The 20,510-nt window shown below is 49.6% G+C and overlaps 1 protein-coding gene across 2 annotated transcripts; it reads left to right on the top strand.

Moving 5' to 3' along the window:
• Positions 1-1,381: 1,381 nt before the first annotated feature.
• RAB5C (RAB5C, member RAS oncogene family) lies at positions 1,382-19,601 on the top strand. 2 transcript variants are annotated; one of them, XM_090291641.1, is made up of 6 exons: positions 1,382-1,498; positions 15,365-15,616; positions 17,160-17,311; positions 17,512-17,634; positions 18,763-18,856; positions 19,375-19,601. In XM_090291641.1, exons 2-6 carry the CDS (start codon positions 15,451-15,453, stop codon positions 19,488-19,490), a joined length of 651 nt encoding a protein of 216 aa, XP_090147767.1. In that variant the 5' UTR covers positions 1,382-1,498; positions 15,365-15,450; the 3' UTR covers positions 19,491-19,601. The 2 variants fall into 2 exon arrangements, with proteins under 2 accessions (XP_090147767.1, XP_090147766.1); XM_090291640.1 differs by lacking the exon at positions 1,382-1,498 and adding an exon at positions 14,718-14,851.
• The last annotated feature ends 909 nt before the right edge of the window (positions 19,602-20,510 follow it).

Raw genomic sequence — 20,510 nt, 5'->3', positions numbered from 1 at the left:
ATGGGCCATTATACCACCTCCTTTCCCTACCCCAGGCACAACCATAGATTCAGACACAGTATGTGTGGGGACAAAGTCCTGGCTCAGTCTCACCTCCAGGCCTGGAAGGGTGGCCCACAGGACTCCCCACTGATCCTGTACCTGTTGCAGGCCAGGTACAGCAGGATCTGGGGGAAGAGCTTGTCACCAGCCAAGAACTTGGTAGGAATCTCACTCTGCCTCATCCTCTTGGCTCTCCTAAGCCCTCTTGTTCCTCTTAGCTTTCACTTTGATGATCATTGCAGGGATGGATGGGATGAACGTTATGAATGTTGTTAGAAAGAGGCATCCTGGAAACCAGACAGAAATACCCGTGGGCAGTTTGTGGCGGGTTGTCCCAAAGAGTTCAATTCTCCAGTTCAGGCTCCATAGTGTGATTGGTGTTGGCTGGTGTCGTGGGAACAATGCCTACAGCTGTCTCTAGGGTGAGCTTTGATTCCATACAGGTTTTGAGTAGTGTCCCGGGGTGTAAGATACAGAAGCGGAAGTGTGGTCTGCGTTGGGGAGTAGGGGGTGTGCAGAAGCATTAAGTGGTCTTAATCCATATTGAAGGGAGCAGAAAAAAATAGAAACAGCCCGGATCCTTATGGAGAGCAAGCAGAAGTGGTTCTAATCTGCATTTATGGATGGGGGAGAGACAAGGCAGAAGTGGTCCGGCTCTATATTTGGCATCAGAGACAAGCGCTAGTTCTGGTTGGGTGTTGGGGCAGGCAGAGGCAGAAGTAGTCCCGGTGTATTCTGGAGTCGAGCCAAAGGAGGAGGGTCCTGGTTTACCGCTGGGCAGTAGCAGGGGATCTCCCTTTCATCTCACCCAGTAGCCTCCAGAGAACCCTTTCTTCGGTGGTTCTATCACCTCAACAATCGGGCTCCCAAGGCTAGCTGGACCCGAAAGTGCAACCAGGGGCTTCTCCGGGTTAGCGATAGCTCAGGACTGCTCTCCGCAGCCTCACGTGCATATTCATTCCATCATGCTTTTTCCTTTCCCAATTCTGCACACACAGGCTTTTGCTCTATTCCAACGCTCCGCCACCCGCTCGTCCTCCAGGCACCTGGCACCCGCAGTGACGCGGTTCGCCGGCCAGGCCTTTAAAAAGTTCACGGCCGGGCTCCGCCTAGCCGGGAGCGGGTTCCATCCTACGCCCAAGTCCCAGGCGGCCACCGGCTCCTCCCAGCACTGCGAACTACAAGTTCAGCGGTCCCTCGCGCGCGCTCTCCCGCCTCTCCCCCGCCCTCCGCGGGCGAACCTTGCGAGTCGGCCAAGAGTGTAAAAGAGTGCCTCTCATTGGTCTCTTCGCCCTGTCAGTCACCTGGGAGTATTGGGGGGCGGGTCGGAGGTGGAGATCCGGATCCGGAGCGGCTGAAAGGCGGAAGTGGAGGCCGGAGACACCGCCGGGGGGGGGGAGAGGAGCGGAGCCTGTCGAGCCCCGATCCCAAGTAACGCCGCCGCCCCGGAGCCGCCGTGAGTGCCCCTGTCCCAGGACCCAGTGTCTCGCTCGCTTTGAGGTGTCTTCGGGGTAGCCCTTCCTCCCGCCCATCCCAGCTTAGAGGGAGACTGACCCCTCCCCCGATCCGTAGCCCCCTCTTAAGGAGTTCCCCAGGCGTCGGGCCAAGAGGGGAGCCCTTCTCTCCTTTCCTTCCCTGCCTTTCGTGAGCTTTGGGAAACTCTCATGGCTCCCCTCTGGCCTGTCCAGTCCAGTTGTGGGAGGGAGAGACCCTAAGTTCCGCTCCCTCTGCTCCCAGATTTGGAGGAATCTTTGCCAGGTGTGAGGGAAGGAGCCTTTCCCCTTCTCTTCTGGAGGTGGTGAGGAGTGATGTCTGTCGCCGTTTTCCTGCCCCCGTCTCACGAAAACAGTTGTCCCTCCAACCCTAGAGGAATTTCATGTCGATTTCCTGGAAGGAGGGGGTGGGGGTCCTGGGTTAGACCATTCCACATGCACACGCTCCCACAACTCCTTACTTCCTCTCTTAAGCTAGAGAGCCAACCAAGGATCTCAGCAGAGTTAAAGCAGGAATGACTGTCTTCTCCTTGTCTTGCCCCCTCTGCCCCCAGTCCTGTTCTCTAGTTATGTTGTTCTCCAGTTGTGTTATCCTCTGAGTGTATCTCCCTTCCTGCCTCTAAAAATTTTAGCTGAGGTTTGCTCAATTCTAGCTACAGATCAGGGTGGATCTGCCCATTCATTATCTTCTCACTCCCCTCCTCCTACCCCCCTTGCTCCGGGCTCAGGGATCTCCTCCCAGAGCAGGGGAGTGGTTTGCAAGCTGCTTCAGAGGGACTGCTCCTCCCAGGACTGCTGTCTGCTGGCCTTCAGGGAGGAGAAGAAAAGACACAAAATGAGGAGCTTGGAATTGAAAGGTCCTGGGCTGTCTCTTTCACACCCCCAAACACACGCGTGTGCATGCACACACACCCCACACACACACCCTCCCTTATCAACAGGTGTACATCACTTCTAGTTCCAGGGTCTGCCTCCAGTCCCTTTTGGGCTTGACCAAATTGTTGATTACAGAAGTTTAAATTGAGATCACACTGGCACCTCTGGGTTCTTAATGTGCTAATTTTTGTAGCCCAAAGAATTCTCATACATGCCAGAAAGTGCTGATTCCCCCAGCCTTTCCAAGAGATGGCCCGTGTTGACATTTGATCCTTGTCTATGGCTTGGGACTTCTGTGTGTGAAATGGCTGCTGTCTGAGATCAAGCTGGGAGGTTCTTTGTTATGTGGCCAAAGTACAGGACAGAGCCTGTGCCTTAATGAGAGCAGCCTGACTCTTTGAGGCCTTGGCTGACCCCAGCTATCTACAGCAGAGGGAGGGAGGGAAGGCCATGCAGTCTTTGGGGATTTCTGTAGCTCTTCAGTGTTCTGGGCCATCTTTACTGCTTTTGGATGCTAGACTTTTTGCCTTGAGATCTTCTTTACTACTCTGGACTGCCACCAGTGTCTGACTCCTACAAGTTTTGAGCTAGACCTGGGATGCCCTTATTTCATTTTTCATAGAACAACAAAAACACCTTTCTTTTTAGAATCAGCTGTTAGATCACAAGCTCTCTTATCTGTGTGGGCTTCTTTGGAGGGTCATTGGTGGCTTCAATGGGCAGCTTAGTTTCTCTAATCTGGTTACCCTGTGCCTCTGAGGGGCAGAGCTGGAGAGGCCTGACTGCTGACCAAACTTACCTCCTCAGTAGGAGGCTGTGGTTTCTGGAACTCTTCTCGAGTCCCAAGATGAGGCTGGCCAGCCTCCTGAGGGGACCTTCTTTATATGAACATGCTCTCCCAGCTCCGATTCTGAATAGGCTTTTGAAGGAGAAGCTTTCCGTTTCAGAGAGACAAGGAAAGCACCAGTGCTCCGAGTGTTTAGCAGCCACTCCTGGCATCCAGAAATCTCAAGAGATCTGACACTGCTTGGCAGAAAGAGAGAGGGCTCTGTGTGGGACAGAAGCCCCTCTCTGCTGCCCTTCCTCTCCTATCTTGCCTCTTATAACTAGTGGGCCCTTTTCTGCCTTTATACTGTAGAGTAGTGGTAACAATTTTTAGAATCATTTTCAAGTTGCAAAGTTCTTTTCACACACGTTCGTCACAAGGGTCCTGGGAGATAGTGGGATTTGTACCTCCACTTTAGAGATGATGCTGAAGGAATTGAAGTAGCTTGCCTTAGAACATATAGTTAGAAAGTGGCAGAGCTAGGATTTGGGATTAAATGTGCCCTCTTCCCTAATAGTGGGACCTCCTTTGGTCTCTTGTTAAAGGAATGAACATGCAAGATGAGCAGGCAGGGGCCCAAGTACAGACCCTTGAACATTCCTCATCATTGGTGCTCCTCCTCTGCTTGTTTTTCTTCCCCACTCCTACCCCACCCTCCTAGCCTCTTTCCTGACCACCTTTTAATCTGCCTGTGGAGACCATGGCAGTTATGAGTCCCAGGTCAGTACTCTTCAGGGCCCGAGGGTTTGCTGACATCTGCATGACATTAATTTCTTAGGAACCAGAAGTCATGATGGCTAGCAAGTGAAAGTAAAAGTGAGTGGACTCAGGGGTCTCTCTGGGCAGGGTTAAGGGCACAGGGAACCAGCGGAGCTGGCCTCTGCTTAGCCCCCTGATTCCCCTTTGGTACTGCCTAATGCTTACAATTGGGAAGAATGTGGGTCTCCACCATGAACTCTCTTCACTGGAATTTACATGGAAACAGAACAAGGTCATAAGTTTAAATGCAGCCCCACCAAGCAAGAACTTCTTAGAAAGAACTTTCTTCTTCTAAGGTTTGCCCTGTAAACAAAGAGGCAGTGTGACGTGGTGGAGGGTGCAAGAACTTTAGAGTAGCCAGACCTGAGTTGTCCTCTAGACTCCCCCATTTACCAGTTGCATGGTCTTGGGCTTTTACTTGACCTTGCAGCGCTTCTGTTTCTTTCAGTATAATAGGGATACAAAATATCTTGTAAAATCAGAAACAAGGAGTAAAGGAGCTAGTCCAGTTCCTAGCACAGAATAGATACTCAACAAAATAACAATCTTGCAGGTCCCTGGGGTTTTGAAGGCACATCATAATTCATCCCTGTGATTCTGATTCAACACTTGTACCAGGTGTTGCTATGATGTCCCGTGCTTTGCTGGATAGTTTCACATATTTTCTCGTTTCATAGATATTAAACAGAATTGATGTGGGTTGTGATCCCATCTTACAGAATAGCATGCTAACCAAGGCCATGATTGTGCTTCTCCCACTGGGGTTCTCAGATCCTGCTGGGGTCACATGCTGTGGGTACTCAGGACAGCCTAGATGAGGTCTTTGCATCTTCTGAGCACTTCGGTCTTACTCAGTTTTAAACATTTTCATATTAAAACAGTCCTGAACCTATTATAAATTGGAATGCAACGTTTGCATGAATTTCAGCTAAAACAGGATACTTGAGGACAATATTTTGGTTGCAACAAACTGCTTTGGATTCAGGTCCCAGGTTTTTGGGGTTTTGCATTTTTCCCCTCTAGCTTGAGTCAGAGTTACTTTTGTTGAGGCTGTTTGAGAAGCACTGCTTCAGGCGGGATTTGTAAAGTAGGATGTCCCCAAATTCAGCTAAGAGTGCCTTGGAAAGTCTTGGCAGAGGAGAATGAGAATATTTCTTAGAGTGTCCTCTGCATTAATAATCTGGCATAATAAAAGATTAGTTTTCAGAGTAAATGTCCTCATCTCCTGTATAGGGAAACAATAATTCGAGTAAAAGCTGACTTTTTTGAGATTTGTTTTATATGTGCCAGGCACTCCAGAGCATCTTGTGTGTGAGCCCTGTAGAGGCACCAACCATGTTCGTTTTTATTAGTGTGTCCAGTCCTACCATGTTGCCCAGCATGGTAGTCCGCACTGTGACTGTTCAAGGGCAGACATTCACACCTGTCCTTGAAGCAAAAGCCTGCCCATTTCCTTTAACATACTTCCTAAGTTCCTGCACCTTGGATGTGGTGGCCTGGGATTCACGCTCACATCCATCTGATCCCAAAGCCGGTGCCATTTCTTCAGTCCATCCACAAGAAGGCTGTTCACAGACAGGCGAGCAGGCAGGTAAATAGGGTGGATGTTAAGGTGTGGATGATGGAGGAGGCAGGAACAGATCGCACACTAAACTCCAGAGGGCAGAGCTCTCCAAACCTCCGTTTCCAGGGAAGGGTTCACAGGAAAGGGCTGGCATGGCTTTGCCCCCCACAGTCCGGCTAACTAACTGCCACAGCATGTGGATCTGGTCGCCGTGCTTCTGAGGCTGTGTGTGGGAGGCACCAGAGACCCCAGGCAAGGACTTAGCCAGGGTCAGTGGACGTGAATGTAACGTGAGTCTGTGGGTCCTACTTGACACATCTGCACAAGGCTCATTCCTGGGAGGGTGGCACCAGCAGGTGTTTAGATTGGCAGTGGTGAGAGCAGCCTTCCCTTGTGTCACCCACAGGGGTGGCCTTGACATTCCGTGGCCCTGTGCCTGCAGGATTTGGGTATTTTCTTCTGCTCACCTCAAGACCTTTTTTTTCCCCAAAAATACTTCTTAAAAATATTTTATGTATTTATTTTTAGAGACAGGGGAAGGGAGCAAGAAAGAGGGAGAGTAGCATCTATGTGAGAGAAACATCAATAAGCTGCCTCTTGTATGTGCCCCGACTGGGAACCAAACCTGCAACCCAGGCATGTGCCCCGACCATGGACCAAACCAGCGACCTTTTGCCTTGGGGAACGATACCCAACCAACTGAGCCACACTGGTCAGGGTGACCTCAAGACTGTTGATAGGGCTCCTGCCAAGTCCATTTCCACTCACTGCTCAGCCCAGCTCCCTGTAAGGTTAACTCGTCTTTACAAACATGAGTTTATGGTAACCAGAGTCTTTGAATCTCTTTTTGTCACAAGATGAGCCACTGCCTTTTTAAAAAAATAATCTTATTTCAGAATAGTTTTAGAAAAATTGTGAAGGAAGCACAGAGTTTTCTCACAAACTCCTGCACCCAGATTCCACTGTTAACATCTTACATTAGTACTGAACATTTGTCACAATTAATGAACCAGTGTTGATACATTATTATTAACTAAAGTCCATACTTTATTCAGATTTTCTTCGTTTTTATCTAATGTCCTTTCTCTGTTCCAGGATCCATGACATTTAACTGTCATGTCTTCTTAGGCTCCTCTTGGCCGTGACGGTTTCTTAAACTTTTGTTGCTTTTTCTGACCTTGACAGTTTTGAGGAATACTGGTCAGGTATTTTATAGTGTGTCTTTCATTTAGGATTTCTCTGATATTTTTCTCACAATTACACTGGGGTTATGAGTTTTTGGGAGGAGGACTGCAGGTTAAGTGCCATTCTCATGACATCACATCAAGGGTAAATACAATCAGCATGCCTTATCACTGTGGATGTCAACCTTGGTCACCTGGCTGAGGTGATGTTTGGCAGGTTTCCCCACTGTAAAGTTGTCTCTCCTCCCCATTTCTTACTGTCCTCCTTGGATGGAAATCACTATGTGTAGCCCACAGCTGAGTGGAGGGTTATATTCCTCTCCTTGAGGGCCGAGTATCTATATGAGTTATTTGAAATTCTTATATACAAGAGATTTGTCGGTTCTGCCTATTTGTTCAGTTATTTATATCAGTATGGACTCATGGATATTTATTTTACGGTTTAGTTTATAATCCAATAGTACTTGATTTTATTGCTCAAATTGTCCCACTTTGGTCATTGGGAGGTCTTTCAGGTCCCTTTGACTTACACCCATCGTTGTGGGGGGTTTTGGTTTTCACTTTTTGAGCACTTCACTTTTTGGCACCATGAGATGCTCTGACTCCCCTTGTATATTTCCTGCCCCAGTCCTAGAATCAGCTGTCTCTCCAAGGCCACTGCCTTTTTAGCAAACATTTCCTCTAGGTATGTTAATGGGGAGTTATGTGGATGGATTCAAGTTGTTTCTTTCCTTGGTGGTTAGTCACAGTCACTGAGGACTCCAGAGTTGGGGAAGGTGGAGATGCACCTGGGAAATCCACTGTGTGAGAATCCTGGGAATTGATCCCGGTAGCACTGTGTTGCTCTCTACTCACCCATTCATACTTCTCATACCCCCGCGTAATGCTTTGACTGATCTAAAAATGCTCCTGTTTGGTGTTTACTTTGGAGTTTACTATTCACTCGGAAAGATCAGGTAATAGACATTCTGTATTTCAGGTACTGCATTGTCCAACCAAACCTTTCAGGACTCTGGGTCTCAGAAGAGCCCACGTGGTCTGGGCCAGCATTTTTTTTTTTTTTTTCCTGCCATTCAAAAATGGACCACCCCTTTGGGAGGGTCTGTGCCAGGCTTACTGCTCTAAGTGGGCTCAGGGCGGGCTGTCACTTTGGGCTTTAATCCTGACTCATTGACTAGCTTAAATCCTTCCATTGTACTGTCATCCCTCTGAAAATGTGTAACTTGAGCCCTGCTGGAAACACTAACTTGGGATCTTAACAGGAGTTGGTTTACAAGCCTCTTGCCTTCTATTCATAGCTCCGTGTGTGTCCCCTTCAGGTGGCTCTGTCAGAAGCACCCCAGGCATGGGGGAGGGCGTGGGTGGCCTCCCTAACCCTGGCTGATTTCCTAGTCATCAAATTGTTCTTTGAGCTACTCAGAGGCAGTGGTGATTAATGATGCCAATTTCCAAACCTCTAGTACTTTAAGCCTGGTTTTTAAAAGGAACTCTGGTTTCTTTGTCAGCTGTCCTGGTCCTGTCCCCTCCCCCTCTCCACAACTGAACTGCTTCTTCCCGTTCCTGAAAGAGGCTTTGAGATGGAAGGAGGGGCTTTTGGGCTTTAAGATGGTTTGTGTAGTGGGGCAGGTTTTTTTAAGGGGCTCTAGTTTGCCCGGTTGGGGTTTCAACTCAGTGTTGCTTTTTTTGGATGGTGGTGGTGTCTCCTTCCGTTTTTGTGGCTTTGGAAGCCAGTCTTCAGGGAATGCAAGAATAGGATTGTCATAGGACACACGGGACATCAGGTGCGAGCTATTCTTTTTTCTAGGATACCGGTGAACGTTGTTTTAGACTGTTCAGGCTTCTCTACCCAAATCCCACCGAATGGGTGGCTTCTGAACAAGGATATTTATTTCTCCCAGTTCTGGAAGCTGGAAGGCCAAGATCAGGGTGCCAGCGTGGTCAGGTTCTGGTGAAAGCCCTCTTCCAGATTGCAGACTGCTGACTTCTCACTGTGTCCTCCTATGATGCAAGGGGCAGGGAAGCTCTCTGGAGCCTCTTTTAAGAGGGCACTAATCCTAATCATGAGGGCTCTGCCCTCAAGGCCTCCTCATCTCCCAAAGGCATCACATCTCAATGCCATCACATGGGGATTAGGATTTCAACATGAGTTTTGGGTGGACACAAACTTTCAGACCAAAACACTTGCCAATTCAGCATTCTCTCAAAATGAGGGTGGTGAAGAATGGAGTCCAGGGAAACTGGAAACAAAAGGGATTCGTGAATAGTTACCTGAAGGTTTTGACTGAGGAATCCACTTCCTTCCTAGGGACTTCAAGGGTCAGGGGCTTCCCTGACCTGTGAACATTCACTGAGTGCTTGCTCAGAGCCAGGCCCTTTGCTAAGAGGCTTACATGCCTCCTCTTCCCAGTAGCCCTGGAAGATAGATACTGTTTTCTCCACTTCATATGTAAGGAAATGATTCGTTCAGAGGCACAACACAAGGTCACCCTAGTAAGTGGTGGCTCCAGGATTTGAGCTGAAGTCTGTCTGATTCCAGCACTTGCACTCCTCACCCCTGTGCAGAAGGACCTCTCTGGGGTGAGGTGTCTCTTCTCTGCTGGGCTGTGGCCCTCTTTGGGGCTCTGAGCTGTCTGGTGTGTATTTAAGCCTTTAGCTGCCCCGTTTAGTTGCCAGACTTAACCAGGCCTGTACTTCAGGCTTGCTTCACCACATGTATAAGCACCTACTGTGTGTCAGGCTTGATGTTATATGCTGTTAAAACAAAGGAAACCCACATAGTCCAGCCTTTGAGAATTTTGTTTCGTGACCCTTTTCATCTGCAACAATGCCCTGAATTTCTCTCACCTTCTCACTCCCAACCCTCAAGCCCCCAAGTTCTCCAATCCCTCTACCCACAGTGGTCTTTTGAAAATGTGGGGTCATGGAAGTAGAGTGTGACTCATTCACTGAACCTTGTTCAGACCCATTCATTGCCTGCTGTCTTCACCTGGCACCATTCTACATTTTGTTCAGCAAAAAATTAAGAAAGAAAAAGTCGGCCTAAAATATTGTTCTCCGGCACCCAGGCTCCTGAGAGCAGCCATTGTCCCTCACATCTCACAGTGGGAACTTTGGCCTCCTTTGTTGGTGGTCAGGCAGCCTCTGACCACAGTGTGTGTGGTAGCTGAGCAAGAGGAATTTGGCTTGCTGGCATCCGATACCCAATTCTCTTTTCCCCTGCTCTCCTCTCAAACATGACCTGTGTCCTCTCTGTCTGTTAAGGAGCTGAGGACAAGACAAAGAAGGTAGCGAAGTAAATTGGCTTTCTTGTGATTTCTGGGTTTTGTGAAGACGGGAAAGCTTTATGAGAGGTGTCTGTTGTAGTTGTTGGCATGAATGAACAGGAGCTCCTGATGACCCTGACCTTCAGCCAAGGTTTTTGGAGTCTTTCTGGGCCTGGGGCAGCAGCAGAAGTAGCAGCTGTCCTGGCTGTACTTCTGTCCCCTACAGAGATCCTCCCAAGAAAGAGGGGAAGGTGGGCCCTGCACTGATGAAATTCTAGTTAGAACTGTCCTAATTAAATAGTAACTGCATGAGTGAAACAAATACAGGATAGTTGTGAGGCTTGTGGATCAGCAGGCATCCTACATCCATCTAAGTGGCTTTCACATAAGTCATGCTCCATCGTGGGACTGTGGCAGGTGTAAGTTGGGGCCGGGGAAGAACCTGTACCTTAGCTGGCTCTCTTCTTAGCATCCCACCTGGCACTGGCAGGTGAAGAGTTGGGTGGTATGTGAGCCATCACACAGCTCCAGTCCCATCCCCTCCATGCCCTGTAGCTGGACCTGTGTGTCTACTTGTGCTGCAGAAAGTGCCAGACCTCAAATTGAACTTTTGCTTGAGGTATCTTAGAGAACTGCCCTAAATGGGACCAGAAAAATCTGCCACAGCCTTGCTGACTGAGCCATGCTGAGTTGGAGGCCAGGCCCCCTTAGGGAGAATAATCTCTTGGGAATGTCATTGTTAGGACCTGGGGCCCCTGGTGCTTCTTAGAATCAGTAGGCAGGACAAGCCTTGCTGGTACAACCACAGTCTGTCCCCCGCCCAGGTGCCCTTCCTCCCTAACCTGTCACCCAAATGCCTAGCTCCTCTGTTGGCCACCAGGACCGGTGAATGAGAATCCTAGAGCTGCCCGTGAATCCTGGGGCCCTTCTGTGGACAGTGTGGGTAGATCACACTGACCAAGCTGTGTCAGCAGCTACATGGAGATGCCCACCCCGACACGCCCCAGCAGCCTTCCTCCCTGTGGGTGCAGGAAGAGAGGGAGCAGGGACTGGAGGTTTCCATCCTTGCCCTGAAGTTAGCGCTGACTCCGCTTCTCTCAGCCACCTTGGGGAACCCATCTGTTGTTGAGAACTGAGAAAGCAGCCTGGAGCTTGGGGAGGGATTTCTTGGTGTTCTTGCTAGGGCAGGGCTCTGGGAAGCTGGGGGTCAGTCCTTCAGAGGGCCTCCACCTAACCCAGCTTAGCATCTGTACTGAGACACATCAGGCCTTCCCGCACAAGGGAAAGTACTGCAGAAGCAGCTGTGCTCTGTCCTGGCTGACTCCTGGCAGAGCTCCAGGTTCAGCCTGGACAATGTGGTGAAGGACCACTTGGTCGTGGGTATGCAGGGTTTAAGCTTCTAGATGTCCCTGCACACTGGCTCCTTTTGCAGGTGTTGGTGGAGTTGGTGACCTCAGCTAGGGCTCTTGTGAACACCATTGCAGCCTTGCTGTGCTGTGCAAGTCTAGGTACTCAGTCCCAGAAGAGTCTTATCATTGAAAGGGGAGTGAGGTAAAACTGATCTCAGTTAAGACGGTTGGGACAGGGTGGCCTGTCCCAGTGGTATGGGACGCAGCTCATTCCTAGCCCCGCTCTGGGGTGATTTACCTCCTTCCCTAGTCAGCTCACTATCCAAGCTGTGCTGGGACTGTCAGCGAGAGGAAGTCGCTGAAGCAAACAGGAAACATGAGAGACACCCATCAGCTGGAATTGCTCACCCTTTTACCAGGAAGGACACAAAGTATGAAGTGGGTGACTTTGTGGATTAGAGAAGAGACTCCACTTCTAGAGATTCTAGTTCCGTCGGTCATTTTCTAAATGCCCAGGGTGATTCTGATGAAGAAAGTTTGAGACCCACAGTAGTATCCAGAGTAGAGGAACCCAAAGCAAGGAAGAGCAGTGTTCTTTTTTTTTCTTTTCTTTCTCTGCTGCCCTTGGCCCCAGAGCTGGCTGGGCATATGCCCATTCACAGGGCCAGAGTATTTAGGAGCTTGGACCCTGCTGCCCTTTCATATGCATTGTGAAAGGTGTAGCATATCCCTCAGTCCTAGCGCTCACCCTCATTTCCTGCGAAGATGCGAAGTAAGGAATAGTGTTCTTTCTCCACGGCCTCTGAATGAACCACGATTCGGAGTGGGAGGGTGAGGAAAGCAGCTTATAGCAGAGAGTCTTTTTGTAGCGGGTCTGAAGCTCTACCCATTTCAGCAGCTTCATGAAAATATCCAGGAGGAAATTCCTCCTCGTGTCTTTTTCTTGGTGCTGAAGAAACTGGTTTTTAAAAAGTGTCTTTAGCCCATTCTGTATCTTATAAGAAACTTTGACTATAACTTTAACTCTTAAAGGGAATTTGATTTTTGTCTGAAAGATGTTTACTGTGCCATTTTTTGTTATAGTTCCATCACCTGACTGCACTGCGCCCGTGAATGATTCTTGAGACTGGTTCAGGAGGAAAGATTCCCACAGTGAGATTCCCTCCCCTAGGCAGCAGTCCAGCTCCTTGCGTGAATTCACCTTTCACCTGCTAGGAAGGGGAGGGCAGGCATGAAGCTTCCCAGGGCTCTGGGTGTGGCGCTCTCCTGTCTTAGACATTCTTCCCTGCACCCCCCCCCCCCACATCCCCTGTGTCTGGGTGTGCCCTTCATGGCAAAATCAGCTTCCTCTGTGTTTTATTGTCCGGGAACGTTCTCCAGCTCTGTTCATGTGATCACCACATGGGACCAGGAAAATCGCAAGGCAGCAGGCCATAAAAAGTGCTAGGTGTGCCTGCTCAGGTGTCTCTGGAAGGCAGGACCAGCATCCAGGCTGAACGTGTCACCAGTCAGTGTGTGCCAGGTGGAGGACCTACAGCACTTAAAAAAAATACAGATACTGGGCGCGCCTCCAAACCTTCATTGGCACTGGCTGCGCATGTGATTTTGATATGCAGACGGAGTCGAGAACCACTGCATAAAAGTTTACTTGTCTCTCCTTCTGACCTGTTTAAAAATCAGATTCTGTGTGGGCAGGTTTGGAAACCTACTGGTTTATAGGGACAAGACTTAGGTATTACCTCTATTTTTCTTGCTTTGTAGGTGATGGTTGCCACAGTCCCAACTGCTTTTTTTTTTAAGGGACTTATCATTTATTCCCTTCTCCCCACTCATTCATACCTCCTTCTCTAGTGCCTCAGACACGCTCTGTTGCTTGGTCAAGATCCTCTGTCACATGAATTTGTGGTAATAACCAGCTTGTAATTCCATCGTGGTTTCCCTCTGTTGCTGTGGTCCTGCCTGGCCCTGGGTGGCACCTCCCACTGTTTGGAGTACTCAGGTACAGCAAGGGTCACAGTGATTGTCGATTGTAGGCTGGAGCCAGACCTTGTTGGGCCAGCAAAGCTGCTGCCACAAAAAGAGTCTCATTCACCCAGCTACCCAAAACCAAACACGGGGTGGGCGTTGTCTCCATCTTTCTTCCGCAGCGGGGAGAGTGACAGGGAGACAAGTGAGCAGGCAGACAACCCAGGTTTGTGGACCAGGCTCTGTCACCTGTGTAGTGGGTGGCCTTGAGCAGGGCATTAACACCTGAATGTCGGGCTTTGTCTTAAAGGTTAAAGGAGATAACAGTTGTGCAATTGCTTTGTAAATGTTAGCCGTCTCTGAAAATTATTTTGCTTGGTAAGCACCCTTTGGATCCCCAGTATGTCCGTTGGCGTTGTGAGGAAGGCGTCTCAGAGAAGCCAGGAGCACAGGCCTGGTCTCAGGGGCTGTAGAGTCTTGCAAAACCATTGATGGGGATGGAAAGAGAAGGCATCTGAACGATAAAATATTTCAAAACCGGCATTTCTTTTCACTAATCCCCCCCCCGCCTATTCTTCCTTCCTTGCACTCTTGGGGAAGAGGTGGCCCTGTTTCAACCTCTTTTCCTTTGGTGCTGTCCAGAAAGGAAACTTTTGTTCCTGGTTAGTGAATCATTCTTCCTGAAGCTCAACTTTCTAAACACGTTGCTGGGAGAACTTGGATGTGAAGAACGATTTGAGGTTGCACAAAGCAAGCCCTTTGCGGTCAGCTTCTCGCACATGGTAGACAGTGCTTCTTACAAACATCTCCCATTTCATTGACACCCCCGTCCTATCCTGATGGCGAGGGAATGCACTCCCCTTGCTCAGGGGGCAGGTCAGGGCTGTCCTTGGGATCCTGTTCCAGAGACCCAAAGGGCAGTCTAATCAAAGTCTTTTCTTTCAACTTGAGTTCAGACTCTACAGTGTTCAGATCATGATAGCTACTCATCATACTCATTTGTAAAACATGCTGTGTGTGTTCTGATGTCTTTTAATGTAAGTCTTCTGGAGGCTTCTGAAGATAGGCTACTCATCCTTCTTTGCAGCTCCAAAATTGAAACAAACAAACAAGTTTGCACCCCCGAAGCTATCACTAACCAAGTGACTAAGATGTCAGTGCTGGAACACCAGCTGCTGGGATGCAGGTCTTGGTGTCCCTTGTTGGTCTCCACCCTTGTTCTTCCTCTGCGTCATCCTCTGCCTCTGCCAGTAGAGAATGGAACTGAGGTCTCTGTTTAAAAGGGAAATTTGGCAGCTGTTAGTGTGTGTTTGGTTTTGTGTGTGTTTGGTTTTTTAATGCGCGTGAGACTTCTGGCCCATAAAAATGAGAGAACTTGCGGGGAGAGGCTCAGGGGGAGGCTTTGATCCCAGTGCACAGACCAGCCTCAGTCTGAGAAAATCGATCAGTCCCTCTGGAGATGGCAGGACAAAATGGCTGTTTTAATAACACCTTATACTGGCCAGGCTCTGGTCCCTGAGGGCCCACAAGGTTGGTTGAGCACCTTTTCTGAAGAGCTTTCTCCCAGGATGACCGGTACCTACATAAAGGTGGGCTATGATCTTAGCTTCCGGGCTGCAAGTTCATTGCTTGTTGACCTAGATTGTAATTCTTCCTGGGTGATTTTTTGGTACCTCAAGGAGCCTCTTGACTCCACTGTCGCCAGGCTGGCACGCGCCCACTCCTCTCCTGTGTGTGTTTATCTGTGTGGATATACACAGTTGGGATAGGGAAGTCAGTGTGTTTGCTCAGAAGCATGAACCTGAAGTTGGGAGACCACTTTTTTCTTTACCATTCAGGTGGTTGTAGAGCAAATGTATGTGTGTTACAGCCTAGTCGGGGCTCTTCTCCTAACTTCTAGGGGTGAAGGGCAGGGAGTTGGGGTGAGGGGAGACTGTCAGCCAGGTCATCAGGGAGGTCAAGAGGAGAGATCTATGATTTAAGAAGGGCTCACTGTGCAACGGTCTCTGGACTAACCCAATACTTCTGGTTTCTCACTTGCAGTTGGAGGCCCCCTTCCCACTAAGTGCCTCTTCATAGCACCGGCCCCTGCCCTCACGCTCACTGGTACCACTACAGCGGGACGGGCCATGGCGGGTCGGGGAGGTGCAGCGCGACCTAACGGACCAGCTGCTGGGAACAAGATCTGTCAATTCAAGCTGGTCCTGCTGGGGGAGTCTGCGGTAGGCAAATCCAGCCTTGTCCTCCGCTTTGTCAAGGGACAGTTCCACGAGTACCAGGAGAGCACAATTGGAGGTAAGTGAGCACAGAGGAGCAGGGGTGGCCTCAGGAAGGCCCAAGAAATGGCCTTGGCATTGGTTAGAATTGAGCTGCTTTCCCAAAGAGGCTAAACACACCTGGAACAGCAGTACCTCTACTCATCTGAGCCCTGGAGTCAAATCCAACAGCCAGTCTCCATGCCAGAGTCCTAAGAAACTTCTAGTGAGAATTAGCCGGGAGTCAAAACTGGCTCCTCTCCTGGGTCTGCCTCTTTATTATTTGTGTGGCCTTGTTAAAGACCCTCCCCTGACCTGGCCTCTAGGAAGGGAGAGGCTGGGTCTGGATTCTTGCGGGTCCTTCTTACAGGACCAGGCCATTTGTCTGCCCTGCCCTCTCCCACTTTCCAGAATGGGGAAATGGTCTGGTGAGCGGGTTGGCATTTCTGAAGCTGTTCCTTACCCTTCTTGAGCTTGGAGCCTGTCAGTGACTTCCCAGTGGCTAGCATGTAGGATGAAAAGGTCTGGACTCAGCCTCCTGCCTTCATAGCCAGTACAGACCTTGAGGGACCAGAGCTGACCTTGGACTTAAGTCCTCTTTTCCCTACCCTCTTAGTTGGTAGAAGGTTTCCAGGCAGCTGGGAACAAACAGGCCATGTCAGCAGTCTTCTGCTGCCTCCTCAGCATCGGGTCAGGAGCTAGAGAGGGGGAAGTAAGGCGGTGCCCCATGTCCCCAGGGAGGTGGGGGGAAGGCCGACAGGAGAGCAACTTTCACAAAAAGAGCTCTCTGGGATCCTCTGCTAGGTGCCGGTGCAATGGGGACTTCCACCTGCCTGTCTCAGCTCTGGGACTCTTCCATGAAGCATATGCAGAGGTGCTGCATGTTCCCTTGCCTCCTCAGGCCAAAGATAGGGTCACTGTGTTTCCTGAAGGTCACACCACAAGGTGGCCAATCAGGAACAGGTGAAGGTCAAAGCTGGGGACTGTGGCTAGCCAATATGCCTGGAGGTGACGGGTGGTTAGGAAGCTGGCCACCAGCCTGTACCTGGCAGTGGAACAGTGTGTACTTCAGGCGTCCCCAGCATAGCTAAGTGTGTAAGAGTGTCCTCAGGAAACAGAAGGCCAACAACACCCCTGGGCTGGAGCAAACTGAGGGACTAGGGAGATTTCCAGCTGGACTGTTCTCTCAAAGGGGAAGGAGGAGGAGGAGGAGGAGGGCAGGTGGGCCTGCCCTTCTGAGCTTCGAGTCACTTTTCCCTGGACTTTTCTTCCCTGCCCCTTGTTGTATTCCTCTTCAGAGAGCTCCCCTGACATGGCTCAAGTACAAGCAGGCTTCCCTCCTCCTACCCTTGCCAAGTGTGGGTCTGTAAAGCATGTGCATTCCACAGCCCCCTTGACACATACATGAGCATACAAACCTGGCCTGCCCAACTTGGGCCTGCTGTGGTTGCGGTGTTGGGGGCTGCTCTGTGTCCATCTCAAGAGAAGGCTTTTGGATGCCAGAGCCTGGATACAGCAGGGAGACATGTGGGGTGGCTTCTGGAGCTCCTCCTTGCCTGGTAACGCCACCTTCCCTCTTACAGCGGCCTTCCTCACACAGACCGTCTGCTTGGACGACACAACTGTCAAGTTTGAGATCTGGGACACAGCTGGACAGGAGCGGTATCACAGCCTGGCCCCCATGTACTACCGGGGGGCCCAGGCTGCCATCGTGGTCTACGACATCACCAACACAGTAAAGATTTTCCCTTCTTGATCCTTGTTCCTGGATGGGGTATAGGCAGATTGCCTCTGCTGTTTGGGGGTGTCTCACCAGAATATTCAGGCTGGTGACATCTTAGACACCTTGGTTCTGCCAGCTGGAGCTTCTCTAGTGAGCGACCTTGGGCAGAAAGCCTCCTCTGTCCCTTTGACATTCCGGCCCTATCTCCCCAGGATACGTTTGCACGGGCCAAGAACTGGGTGAAGGAGTTACAGAGGCAGGCCAGCCCCAGCATCGTCATCGCGCTTGCGGGTAACAAGGCAGACCTGGCCAGCAAGAGAGCCGTGGAATTCCAGGTGTGGGGGATGGGCAGGTCTTGGGAGAGGAGTAGGCCAGTGGCACAGGGTCTTCCTCAGGCTACTTGGGGACTTCAGGGAGGGCCACATTGGGAGGCAGCAGTAGCGCTTTTTATCTTCTGTCCTCCTATGACTTGAGACTGGGCCAAAAGGAATTGTCCTCTGCCTCTCCTTGTTTCGTGGCAGTAGGGTGTGTGTGCATATAGATAGCTGAAGTTCCTGCTTATTTTTTCTGTAAACTTTCTTTTTTAAAGATTTTATTTATTAATTTTTAGAGAGAAGGGAAAGGAAGGAGAAAGGAGGGCAAGAAACATCAATGTGTGGTTGCCTCTCACTCGCGCCCCTAACTGGGGATCTGGCCTGCAACCCAGGCTTGTGCCCTGACTGGGAATCAAACCAGGAAACCTTTGGTTCACCGGCCAGCACTCAGTCCACTGAGCCACACCAGCCAGGGCCAGTAAACTTTTTAATGAGAAATACTTTTTCATGTAATACGTGCACACAATAAAATTTAAATAGTACAAGAAGGTATATAAAATAAAATTTAAGTCTCTAACCCTAGAAGTCAGTCTCCCTTCCCCCAAGTTCCTCAGTTTCTCATCTTTCCAGAAATATGCCCATGCCTGTGAATCCCTTTCTTAAATAGATGGGGTGTGTTTTACATACTGTACATTTAATTAATTTTTTTTAACCGGTCCCTAGCTGATGGATTTTGAGATTATTTGTAAAAGCAAAAGACTGGAAACATTGTTGCAGTCAATACAAAATACCTCTGTGCTTTTATTCAAATGTGCAACTGTATTTGTAGGCTAACTTTCTAGAAGTTATTTCCTAGCCTAGTGATTTTGAAGAGCAAGAAGGCAGAATGGACATAAGGACACCTGTGTAAAACATCTGCTGATTTTTGTGAGCTGAGAGGTGCTGTTCCTGAAGTGGGTAGCAGGGTGTATGGTATAGGTGTCTCGGAGGAACCAGAATGGAGAGTTATAGGCCTAAAAACCCCTGCGTTGTCTCTGTTGTGTATAAGGCACTCTAATCAGGGAAGATTTTTTTTTTATTCTGGGCCCCAGCCCCTGCCAACTGTCAACATTTCCCTCCCACCCACTTTCTCACCTCCATCCAAATCAGGAAGCACAAGCCTATGCAGACGACAACAGTTTGCTGTTCATGGAGACATCAGCAAAGACTGCAATGAATGTGAATGAAATTTTCATGGCAATAGGTAAGCTGTCTCTCCTCCTCTTCTCGGGGCATAGCACTTGCCTGCTGTTCTGTAGTAAGTCTGTGGGGTCCCTTCACCAACAGATCTTTCACCCTTTTCAATATTCTGATAAAATCGTTTTCTTCTTCATCTGTCTCCCAGATGTAGATAGTTCACCCCAGAAGTTTCTAAAGCCTGGATCAAAGTCTCAACATTTCACTTCCTGACATTTTAGCTTGCCACCTACCTAAAACCCAATATCACCATCCTACCCACTTCTTAGGATTTTGTTTTAGTCTATTTGGTTCTGAAGTCATCCTGCCTGGGTTCAAGTTCTAGCTGTATCACTTACTAACTCTGACCTTGAGTAGGTCGTTTAACTTCTCTTTGCCTCAGTTTCCTGAAACACTCAGAAGGCACCTGGCACATAGAAGTGAAGCCCTCAATATACTTGTTATTACTGATTGGGTGATAAAGGCCATATTCTATTCAAGTGGACTTGGAGTATCCCCACAAACACATTTTTCCCTCCTAAACAGCTAAGAAGCTCCCCAAGAACGAGCCCCAGAATGCAGCTGGTGCTTCGGGACGGAACCGAGGCGTGGACCTCCAGGAGAACAGCCCAGCTAGCAGGAGCCAGTGCTGCAGCAACTGAGCCCCCCTTGCCTGCCCACTGTCCCCACCTCCTCCGCCTGAACAACCCGACTGGAATCCACTCTAACCAATCGCACTTAACTACTCGGGCCACCACTGGGGGGTGGGGGGGGCAGGGGGAGGGGTCCACCATGATTTCTCCATATAATTTTGTTCATAGGCTGGAGTGAGTTATTCCACCTGCACCTTTCTGTACAAATACTAATTCAATTTTAAGTCTTAAGTCACTTTTTTAATATATATGATCTTCTCTTCCCACTTCCTGCCCTTTCTACTGCTCTTCCACTCTCCCTTTGCTGGCAGTAGCCATGTACCCCTGTTTCCCCCACCCTTGTATACGGGGAGGCAGGGGTTGGAGCAGTTACCCTCTTTTCCTCTTGCTGATTAGGATACTCAGCAAGAGCATCCATATCCTTACCGTGTTTGAAGTGTGTTTGGTTCTGGGCCATGGGGCAGGCCCTAGGGACTAGGGAAGGGAGAGACAGTTCTTCCCTTAGCTGGCTGGCTGGCAACAGGCTGCAGTCCCCCCTCACTCCTGACTCACAGCTGGGAGAGAAACCATAGCATTATTGTGACAGCCACGAACCCATTGCCCACAGTCCACCCCACGCCCCTCATCCTTGGTCACCTTGACCTCTGGCTCCGAGCCCTGTTCTGACCAAATCATGATGATGAGTATTTGGGGGTGGGTGGGTAAGGGGGGGAGTGGGAGGGAATGGAACCAACTTTTTCTGTATTTTGTATTGTATGTTTTCTTCAACATGTAACCAATCAGTATCTTGTCAATATAGTCAGCTGATGGATCAACCTCCTGCTTGTCTTTCTTGTATTTCTCTGGCAGAATTTATCAGGCTGTATCCTCTCTAGCTTACATAATTTAAAATGGACCACTGAATCTTGTTAAACAAAAGCTGCCCACTGCCTCCCAGTGAGGGGATGCTGATGGTCATGGTAACCAAGAGAAAAGGCCCTTACTGTCACCAGTGCTAATGGCATGGGGGTTGAGTAAGAGTGGCCTGAA

The sequence above is a fragment of the Furipterus horrens genome, unplaced genomic scaffold, assembly GCF_987537825.1.
Source record: "Furipterus horrens unplaced genomic scaffold, mFurHor1.1.pri manual_scaffold_11, whole genome shotgun sequence".
In the NCBI taxonomy this organism is placed as follows: Eukaryota; Metazoa; Chordata; class Mammalia; order Chiroptera; family Furipteridae; genus Furipterus; species Furipterus horrens.
The sequence above is the reverse complement of the archived record's forward strand: the minus strand, read 5'-3'. Positions and strand labels throughout refer to the sequence as shown.